The 10850-nt window shown below is 44.6% G+C and overlaps 1 protein-coding gene across 1 annotated transcript; it reads right to left on the reverse strand.

The window, feature by feature from the left end:
• Positions 1 to 4590: 4590 nt before the first annotated feature.
• On the reverse strand, positions 4591 to 7997 carry LOC124272435. Its single transcript, XM_046707600.1, has 5 exons — positions 7862 to 7997; positions 6929 to 7300; positions 6102 to 6283; positions 5544 to 5669; positions 4591 to 4757 (listed from the first exon to the last, which is right to left on the reverse strand). The coding sequence occupies exons 1-5, from the start codon at positions 7929 to 7931 to the stop codon at positions 4629 to 4631; spliced, it is 879 nt and encodes a 292-aa protein (XP_046563556.1). The 5' UTR covers positions 7932 to 7997; the 3' UTR covers positions 4591 to 4628.
• Between the last annotated feature and the right edge of the window lie 2853 nt (positions 7998 to 10850).

The following is a 10850-nucleotide window of genomic DNA, read 5'->3' on the forward strand; positions in this document are numbered from 1 at the left end:
CATGACCATACAGGTGAAGGCGTGTCTAACGTCTAACGGCTTTCACTCCCATCCATACAGGTGAAGGCGTGTCTAACGTCTTTACTCACGACCATACAGGTGAAGGCGTGTCTAACGTCTTTACTCACGACCATACAGGTGAAGGCGTGTCTAACGTCTTTCACTCCAATCCATATGACCATACAGGTGAAGACTTTGTCTAACGTCTTTACTCAGGTGTGTCTAACCATACAGGTGAACTATACAGGCGAAGGCGTGTCTAACGTCTTTACTCATGACCATACAGGTGAAGGCGTGTCTACCGTCTTTACTCATGACCATACAGGTGAAGGCGTGTCTAACGTCTTTCACTCACATCCATACAGGTGAAGGCGTGTCTAACGTCTTCCACTCACGACCATACAGGTGAAGGCGTGTCTAACGTCTTTACTCATGACCATACAGGTGAAGGCGTGTCTAACGTCTTTCACTCACATCCATACAGGTGAAGGCGTGTCTAACGTCTTTACTCACGACCATACAGGTGAAGGCGTGTCTAACGTCTTTACTCATGACCATACAGGTGAAGGCGTGTCTAACGTCTTTCACTCACATCCATACAGGTGAAGGCGTGTCTAACGTCTTTACTCATGACCATACAGGTGAAGGCGTGTCTAACGTCTTTCACTCACATCCATACAGGTGAAGGCGTGTCTAACGTCTTTCACTCACATCCATACAGGTGAAGGCGTGTCTAACGACTTTCACTCACAACCATACAGGTGAAGGCGTGTCTAACGTCTTTCACTCATGACCATACAGGTGAAGGCGTGTCTAACGTCTTTCACTCACATCCATACAGGTGAAGGCGTGTCTAACGTCTTCGACTCACGACCATACAGGTGAAGGCGTGTCTAACGTCTTTACTCATGACCATACAGGTGAAGGCGTGTCTAACGTCTCCCACTCACGACCATACAGGTGAAGGCGTGTCTAACGTCTTTACTCATGACCATACAGGTGAAGGCGTGTCTAACGTCTTTACTCATGACCACACAGGTGAAGGCGTGTCTAACGTCCTTCACTCACATCAATACAGGTGGAGGCGTGTCTAACGTCTTTCACTCACGACCATACAGATGAAGGCGTGTCTAAAGCATTCTACTCACAATCATACTGATGAATGCGTGTCTAACGACTTTCACTCTCATCCATACAGGTGAAGGCGTGTCTAATAACTTTCACTCACATCCATACAGGTGGAGGCGTGTCTAATGTCTTTCACTCACATCCATACAGGTGGAGGCGTGTCTAACGTCCTTCACTCACATCCATACAGGTGGAGGCGTGTCTAACGTCTTTCACTCACGACCACACAGATGAAGGCGTGTCTAAAGCATTCTACTCACAATCATACTGATGAATGCGTGTCTAACGACTTTCACTCTCATCCATACAGGTGAAGGCGTGTCTAATGTCTATCACACAAAGAAGATCAGACGTGCTTCTGAGAAACAGTGGCGTTCTACAAAGTTAGAAGCTCACCGTCAAATCTTCAAAAAAGCTCGAAATGATGTCAATGATGCCTTGAAACTAGCTATCAAGAGCATCAAGCAGAGTAAAAACAACTTCAAACAGATGTTCGCTCTGGTGAATAACTTACTTGCACCTAAGTCTAACTATAACCTTCCCGATCATGACGACAAAGAGGAATTGGCTGGGAGATTTGCTGAATTCTTCCACACCAAGATTCACTCCATTCGACAGGAACTGGAACTGAAACGCCAAGTTCACGACATCACTACACTGGAGTCTTTCGACAGTGTTTCAACAATGAATTCTCTCAACTGCGCCACCTCTGGAGAGGTTCGAGACGTAATCATCAAGTCCAAAACCAAATCATCTTCACTTGACCCAATTCCAACATGTCTCACAAAGTCTATAATTGACCATCTTGCTGAACCAATCCTGGATATCATCAACACATCCCTCGTCTCCGGTATAGTACCAAGTGCCTTCAAGCATGCCCTTGTGACACCAATTCTGAAGAAACCAACACTTGATCCAGAGGACTTGAAGAGCTTTAGGCCGGTATCTAATCTGTCATTTTCATCGAAGTGTCTGGAAAGAATTGTTGCTAAGAGGCTCCTTGATCATTTTCACGCTAACAATCTCTTGGAAATTTATCAGTCAGCATATAAATCTAAACACTGCACAGAGACAGCTCTTATGTACATTCACAACGATATCATGACTGCAATGGACCATCAGCAAGTTACTCTTCATATTCTCCTGGACTTATCAGCGGCTTTCGATACCATCGATCACTGTATCCTCTTCAGGCGGCTAGAGACCATCGTTGGACTCACAGGAACGGCACTGCAGTAGGTAAAATCGTATCTTTCTTCTCGGTCAGTAAAGTCAGTAAAGATCGGTGACAAAATCTCAGTACCATCATTGGTTCGCTATGGAGTGCCACAGGGTTCTGTTCTGGGACCCCTTCTCTTCAGCTTGTACATTCTACCAATTGGAGACATCGTGAGAAGTCATACCCTAAAATTCCATCTCTACGCTGACGATAATCAGTTGTATATTTCCATCAAACCATCAGAAGTTTCACAAGGAGTTCATAAGATCGAACTCTGCATAATGGATATCCGGGAATGGATGGCTGTCAACTATTTGAAGTTGAACGACGGCAAGACTGAGTTCCTTGCCATAGGCTCACGGCAACAGCTGCAGAAGATGCCACTTGGAATCACACTCAAGATAGGAACTGAGGCTGTGAAGACCTCAAACTCAGCCAGAAATCTGGGAATCATCTTCCAGTCCAACATGTCCCTAGATGAATATGGCAAGTCCCTCTGCAAGTCATGTTTCTTTCACATCTACAACATCGGCAAGATCCGCAACTTCCTAGACACTGAGACAACAAAGCTCCTAATGCAAACACTTGTAATCTCAAAGCTGGACTATTGCAACTCACTCTTTTGCAACACGGCATCTTCAACACTTTCTAAATTGCAGAAAATTCAAAACGCAGCAGCTCGTGTGGTCTCTCGAACCCATCGCCATGACCATATATCGCCAGTTCTGAAATCCTTTCACTGGCTTCCAGTAAAATTACAGGATCTACTTCAAGATTCTGCTACTGACTCATAACTGCCTCTACGATGACCCATACAGACTACCTTTCGCCAGCTTGTACATCTGCATGTACCCACCAGAGCTCTCAGATCAATAGATACGTTAAGACTAACACAGACAAGCACTAAAACATCAGTGGGTGATAGAGCCTTTTCTGTAGCAGCACCAGCTCTGTGGAACAATCTTCCAGTCACCCTCAGACAAACTGAGTCCCATTCACAATTCAAGAACTTGCTCAAAACCTACTTCTTCAAGATGGCATTATTAACCATACAGGTGAAGGCGTGTCTAACGTCTTTCACTCACAACCATACAGGTGAAGGCGTGTCTAACGTCTTTCACTCACAACCATACAGGTGAAGGCGTGTCTAACAACTTTCACTCACAATCATACAGGTGAAGGCGTGTCTAACGTCTTCCACTCACGACCATACAGATGAAGGCGTGTCTCACGTCTTTACTCGTGACCATCCAGGTGAAGGTGTGTCTAACGTCTTTCACTCACTTCCATACAGGTGAAGGCGTGTCTAACGTCTTTCACTCACAACCATACAGGTGAAGGCGTGTCTAACGACTTTCACTCACAACCGTACAGGTGAAGGCGTGTCTAACGTCTTACACTCACAACCATACAGGTGAAGGCGTGTCTAACGACATTACTCATGACCATACAGGTGAAGGCGTGTCTAACGTCCTTTAGTCACGACCATACAGGTGAAGGAGTGTCTAACGACTTTAACTCACGACCATACATATGAAGGCGTGTCTAACATCTTTACTCATGACCATACAGGTGAAGGCGTGTCTAACGTCTTTACTCACAACAATACAGGTGAAGGCGTGGCTAATGTCTTTCAATACAATCATACAGGTGAAGGCGTTTCTAATGTCTTTCAGTCACAACCATACAGATGAAGGCGTGTGTAATGTCTTTCACTCACAACCATACAGGTGAAGGCGTGTGTAATGTCTTTCACTCACAACCATACAGGTGAAGGCGTGTCTAACGTCTTTACTCACAACAATACAGGTGAGGGCGTGGCTAATGTCTTTCACTCACAACCATACAGGTGAAGGCGTGTCTAATGTCTTTCACTCACAACCATACAGGTGAAGGCGTGGCTAATGTCTTTCACTCACAACCATACAGGTGAAGGCGTTTCTAATGTCTTTCACTCACAACCATACAGGTGAAGGCGTGTCTAATGTCTTTCACTCACAACCATACAGGTGAAGGCGTGTGTAATGTCTTTCACTCTCATCCATACAGGTGAAGGCGTGTCTAACGACTTTCACTCACATCCATACAGATGAAGGCGTGTCTAATGTCTTGCACTCACATCTATACAGATGAAGGCGTGTCTAATGTTTTTCACTCACAACCCTACAGGTGAAGGCGCGTCTCACGTCTCGATAAGAAAGAGAACACCAAGCTCACTGAAATTGATAACATGACTCCTTGAATTAGTTTCCGTGTTTTATTGGACTTTATCATACGTCCTTCATCCGACGATAGTCGAGCCCTGAACCTGCAACACGTGGTAGTTATTGGCATCCTCCACGAACCCCCCTGCGTTCGTCTTCGTGAGGTTGACGATCATTGGTGGATGTCCACAAAGCTGAACCGCCATCTGCCAACAGAAGGGCATGGATGAGCTACCCACCTCCCTGGTGTCGTATTTCGATTACATTTATCTATTTCACACTCACTGAACCACATTATCCCCCCTTTCGCCCAACTCTTTCTGTAACGTGAAAGCCCAAATTGAAGCAAGTCTTGATTTCCTAAATTGCATGGTCTGAATCTCCGACCTCACTAGTCCTCCTTTTCAGTAAATGTACAGACCACCGCCATATAGTAGGAATAGTGCTGAGTGCGGCGTCAAATAGACAGTTTAAATGGAATTATTTGTATCTATGACAAATACATATTCCCGGAGACTAAGCATTAGCACCCCCGACTTGATGCATGATCCCGCCTCATCTTGTCCCCGTGAAGATCTGGTTTAGAATTGGTCTTCAGCAGTCCATGCTTGTCGTAAAAGCGGGTGGTCAGACTCACTGACTTGGTTGACACACGTCATCGTATCCCACATTTCGTAGATCGATGCCCATGCTGTAGATCACTGTATTGTGTGGTCCAGACTCGACTATTTACAGACCGCCGCCATATAGCTGGAATACATAGGCGCATCCAGAGGAGGGTGGGGGGTGGGTGGTGCTAGGGGTGGTTTCATGGGTACACCCCACCCCCTTTTGTCCTGAAAGTGTATTAAATGACCATTGAAACTCTCGTGAACACGCGTGAAAATGAACTGGGCACCCCTCTTTCTCAACCCTGCAAAATTGCTGAGTGCGGCGTTAAACAACCAACCAACCAACCAACCAAGCCCCATCTTGTGACGTATGCTTCTCACCGAAAATCCTTGATCCGTGCAGCCGAGGAAGACACCCGAGATGCTATGTTCGTCCTCCACGTATAGCCCAAACACAAAAGTTGCAACGGGGGTGTAGGCCGGTACCATGCAGCATATGTCTACTACCTGTGAGTGAGTGAGTGAGTGAGTGATATCATATCAATCACATTGCACGTTACTAAATACACTGCATGAACGTGAAAAAAACACATAACAGGTCAGATGAATTGTGAATCATTTTACGATGTCATCAAACGGGGGCACTCTGTGACGTCTTAGTTAACATCATGCTGCCTAAAACTCGTCATAAAATATAGAAATGCGATTTTATTTAAGTTTAAAATTACAATTCATTTGTAAAAACAATTGGAATTTCGTGTAACCACAGATGCTTGTAGTGTGTCTTTTCACTTTCACACGAGAAAATTCGGATCGGCTGAAAAGTAGGTCATTGTCTGAATTGGTTCATGAGACTCATGTTTCGGTTTGAAACAAAAATCATTGCCACGCTTTCTTTTTCTCGTTTTGGCCTGAGATCAGAACCCGAAGGAGTCCTACCTTAAGACCAGGATGCCATTGGTCTACATCCGGGACGTTGCAGTAACTAAGGACGAGAGCCTCGGACCTGTCAGCTGCCCCATCCGCGCATCTGCCGGCCTTACCATGGCTTGTTAAAGCCTTTTGTTGGACCGCCCAGTCGATGTTGCTTCTGGTGCAGCCTGGAGCTTGTGTCCTCAAGGCTGAAGTCATAACACGCAGCATCAGATATCGAATTTAACATTGTCCACTTGTTTCGCCCGGAACATGGATTGATGAACCCTCCATTTTAGTTAATGGTCCCTTAGGCGGACGACATTAGAAGATACATAACCCATATCTCACAAGGGAGTGATGAACTAACGTATCCTACCGCAAATCTAATTATATTGTAGACATAATTTGTCCAAGTCGGTTTTGGTTGATTAGTTTAACGCCACACTCAGCAATTTTCCAGCTATATGGCGGCGGTCTGTAAATAATCGAGTCTGGACCAGAAAATCCAGTGATCGAGATCATGAGCATCGTTCTAAGCAATTGGGATACGATAACATGTGTCAATCAAGTCAGTGAGCCTGACCACCCGATCCCGGGTCTTACGAGAAGCATGTCCCCCTTTTCTCAAAAAGCTTAGCAATAGTGGCCAAAACATTTAGGTAACGTTCAAGGTCATGGCCGGGACATGAAAGTACCAAGAAAGGGACGGAACTCCAAATTTAACATTTGTTACAAAAAGGGAGGTAACTTGGATAAGACGCCACGTTTTGTGGACACTCGATCGTCATGATCAATGTGATGTCCTTGTGAATAGGACAATCGAATAACATTAAGGCATTTTGAAGACTTACTCTTATCGTGGACGTCAATGACGACCTCACTGTAACTCAGAGCCGCGGACATGTATGCGGCGCTGCAGTAATAGTTCTGCAGATCAGCAGTCTCGGGGTTGTTGAGTCTGACTGAGAGGCGACCTTTACCCCAATTGGTTTGAATCAACTTAGATGATAGACGCCTGTCCAGCACTATGAGAGAGTTGTACTGGGCACCAACAATTCTGGCTATAGGGCTGTTATCGCCCCCGATCGTCTTCCTCCCCAATTCAATGCTGAATACGTCCGAGACTGACGCTGTGACCCTGCAGTCGAACTCGATTCTGCTTGTCTTGGCGGCTCCACACATGGTGATCTCTGAGGGGGTGACCGTAAACGTCAAACCGGTCCCTGGGGATACACAACGGTGAATATATACACATTGACAGGTCTAGCTATCCCGGGTCATGTCGTTCACACCGCATTGTTTCAGGTCTTATTGAAATTTATTGTGCACTTCAGCAGAGGTCTGTTCATTTATAACAGATAACTGACTGACTGACTGAGTTTGGTTTTACGCCGCTTTTAGCAATACATCAGCAGAAATGGGTCTGTCCATTTATAACAGATAACAGTACTAAGTGTTGACACCTCGTGTTTTTACTTCTTAGATCTTTGATATTATCTCATTGCTTCATGATAATCCGGACGTTCTCGTAACACTGTCGTACGGTTTAACGGGGTTTTACTGGCTCTCTAGAAGGATGAGATAAAAACTATCTCACTATCTCCATGTGAACAAGGATGGAATAGCTGACATTATGATATTTTTTAACAAAAACGCACTTCACTCCAGCAAATGTGTTTATAAGTATTTACAGTGTAAACCATTTACCGCGGTTAAACAGAAACAAGAAACAATCAAAATGTGCCATATATAATTAGAATTCATATGTTACATAAAGAACTCACCGAGTTGGGCCAGGGCACCATTACATAATAGAAGGATTACGAGAGAGACCACGATCATAGAGCCGTCCATTTTGTCAGTGCCCTATTTAGCTGAGCTGATAGCGTGTCTATAGCGTGTTTGGGTATTGTGACACAGGAGTCTTGTGTTGGATATGTAACAAGCCATATAATTTTACATACTCAACCAGATTAAAAACTTGAGACTAGCGAAATTTAATCTCACAATGAAATTAGTGTGTGAGTTAAATTATGAAAATAGATGTGAATTTTACAGCTGTCGTTTAGGTCACAACATAATTATTAAAAGTGATGAAAAAGTGATGAAAAGTGATTACCGCATCGTTTTATTGGAAAAGAAATGCAAGACGTTCTATGATCTCCAACGCGAACTTCACACTTATGAAATAGAAGAAGGCAATAACGACCTCCTAAGAAAGCCGTGACGGCAACTCAACATCTTCTCATGAGCAGGAGAACCTGTCGGAACACTCTGACCTCCATTGGTCAACAAGCGCCTGCTAAAACTCTTGCAAGGTGTGGGGTTGGTTCGTCTGTGGCGCACTTCCCAGTTAATCCCGAATGTTCGATCGTGTTCGTGGAAAGGGAACGCCTGTCCATGACGTCAACTCCCCGGCGTTAAGTAAGCAGTACGCTCTTCAGAAGTTCAATATGGGGCGTAGCGTTTTCATGTTGAAATGCCAGTCCAGGATCAAGGACTGGGGTCAAAACATGATCCTGATACTGCATGACAGTAAGATTTCCCCGGAACGAATTGAGACCCCTGGCACAAAACGCTCCTCCAATACTTACGAACCTATCTTAAACGTTTAACATGATGAAATTGCGTCAGGATAGGTTCTTCGTATGGTTGTTCTCTGTATGGTACTTGCAGTGCGCCCTCGATTTCTGATGTCTGTATTAGCCTTCAACTTCTGAACAACTGTCTGCGAGTGGAGGTTGCAGTCACAAAACAGTTGCGGAAATGACGTAAAAGATCTGTAGGCCCCTGTGCATTGTAAAGGTAAAGATTAGGGTCATTACGGAGGTCATCATAAAATTTACATTCAGAGATAAAATGAACTTCATTTGTCCCTGGATTATGCACTGTCTGATGACTACAGAGCAGGTCCGGTTTCACAAAGCGATCGTAGCGCTACGACTGTCGTAAGTGCATGTTCAAGTATGGGAGTTACGATCATCTTAGCCCTACGATCGCTTTGTGAGGGCCAACTTGCACTAAGCTAGCTTAGAGCTACGCTGATCGTAACCCACATACTCTAACATAGGCTTAATGTAAGACGATCTTAGCGCTAAGATCCCTTTGTGCAAGTGGGCCCTGGGCTTGTGCAACTGCTGCAACGGATTCTCCAACGCTCACGTTGCTCATTCGTAAGGTGCGTCAAAGTAACATTTTTATAAAACTTCTAATTTTGATGCGTTTCTTGTTAGCATTCCAATGAACGCGCAATCGCTAAGGTGATCACGTGACTCGCAACACCTGATTGTATATTTGATGACAGTTTTTTCAGGTTGGAAGCCAAAACCACGTTCAAATAGCCTACATGCCGTTCCCGTTTGTATGGCACAAGATACTAAACAGAATTATACCACTTAAGGTTATTACTAGTAATGTGGGTATAACGTTTGTAGTTTGGCTGAGTATACATCAGGTGTCAAGGCTGACTGTGTCGGGGAAGTTCAGCAAAAACGGTGGTATCAGGGTCTGGGCATCTGGGAATCTTGAAGAATTGAACACAAGGCTGGTTCTCACTGAACGCAACATTACTACAGCGAATATCTTCTGGCAATTACATTGTTTTAGGTCAAATAGGCATACACGTATTGTCACTGAAAATATAGGTGTACTTTCTTTTTGACGTCGGTATACACACACACGCACATGAACCGACGTTTCAATTACCGGAAACTGTTCCCTCAAACATACAATGTGGGTTCCGGCAGAAATATTGTTGGGCATGAAAGTCAGCAATACCGTTTCTTCAGTAATTTGCCAACATCCATTATTTTGAAGAGGTATGTCTATGTCGCGAAGTTCGTAATATTCAGTATCTTGTTGATACAGTTTACGAAGTATCTGACATATTTGTGAAATTCAACACCTTGCTGTTCAGTTTTCCTTCTCGTGACCATCAATCGGATGTGTTCCTGTGTTCTGAAAACAACCTGGAACCGCTCTTAGGAGCTCAATTACTTCATAGAACAAATATTCAGGCTCTCAATTACTTTTTGTCTGAATAAAAATCTATGGTGTAGTAATGTAATTTTAAACACTTTAATACGGTCTATTGTACAGAATGGCCATGTGTTTTTCCTTTGCGAACATCTGTCCTTCTACTTCCTGGATCAAGAAAAGTCAACAATTACAGTGACTGGTGGAGATGTTGGTGGTAGTAGCAAATACTGAGGTTTGATTCCCTTCTTCCTGCACTAGATCAAGAACTGACACTGTGTTTCTTGCAGCAGCAAATTCTTCTTCCAGACCATGCTAAACGAAGACCATACTACCCGGAGACCCCCCTCGTCCCAGGACCTGATCATTCCGAGACAGTCCCACCCCAGGAACGTTCTCACCGACGTTCTCACCTGCTACCCGTGAAGGTCCGGGTTAGATATGGTCTTCAGCAAGCCATGCTTGTAAGAGGCGACTAACGGGATCGGGTGGTCAGGCTCGCTGACTTTGTTGACACATGTCATCGTATCTCTTGTGAAGCTTGTGAAGTTGATCGCTGGATTGCCTGGTCCAGCCTCGATTATTTACAGACCGCCGCCATGTAGCTGGAATATTGTTGATTGTGGCGTTGAACAATAAACAAAGACACCACAGAAAAAAATCTGCTTCCTAACGGTACGAGGACGCTGTTCCACTCTGCCTGTTCTCCCCTGTGGCAACGTTTCACAAAGTGTACTACGTGCATCGTGCCAAGGGCCTCGCAGATATATTCCTTGGTCGTTCTGCAAACGGATTTGC

Source organism: Haliotis rubra, unplaced genomic scaffold (assembly GCF_003918875.1).
Source record: "Haliotis rubra isolate DU_JTF1 unplaced genomic scaffold, ASM391887v1 Scf17, whole genome shotgun sequence".
Lineage (NCBI taxonomy): Eukaryota > Metazoa > Mollusca > Gastropoda > Lepetellida > Haliotidae > Haliotis > Haliotis rubra.

Bases quoted from the DNA above. Each gene is read 5' to 3' on its own strand.
- LOC124272435 (XM_046707600.1), bottom strand. From the start codon at position 7,931: ATGGACGGCTCTATGATCGTGGTCTCTCTCGTAATCCTTCTATTATGT. The intron at 7,301-7,861 runs GTGAGTTCTTTA...GTGTATCCCCAG, and splicing joins TGGTGCCCTGGCCCAACTCG to GGACCGGTTTGACGTTTACG. The intron at 6,284-6,928 runs GTAAGTCTTCAA...TTATGACTTCAG, and splicing joins CATTGACGTCCACGATAAGA to CCTTGAGGACACAAGCTCCA.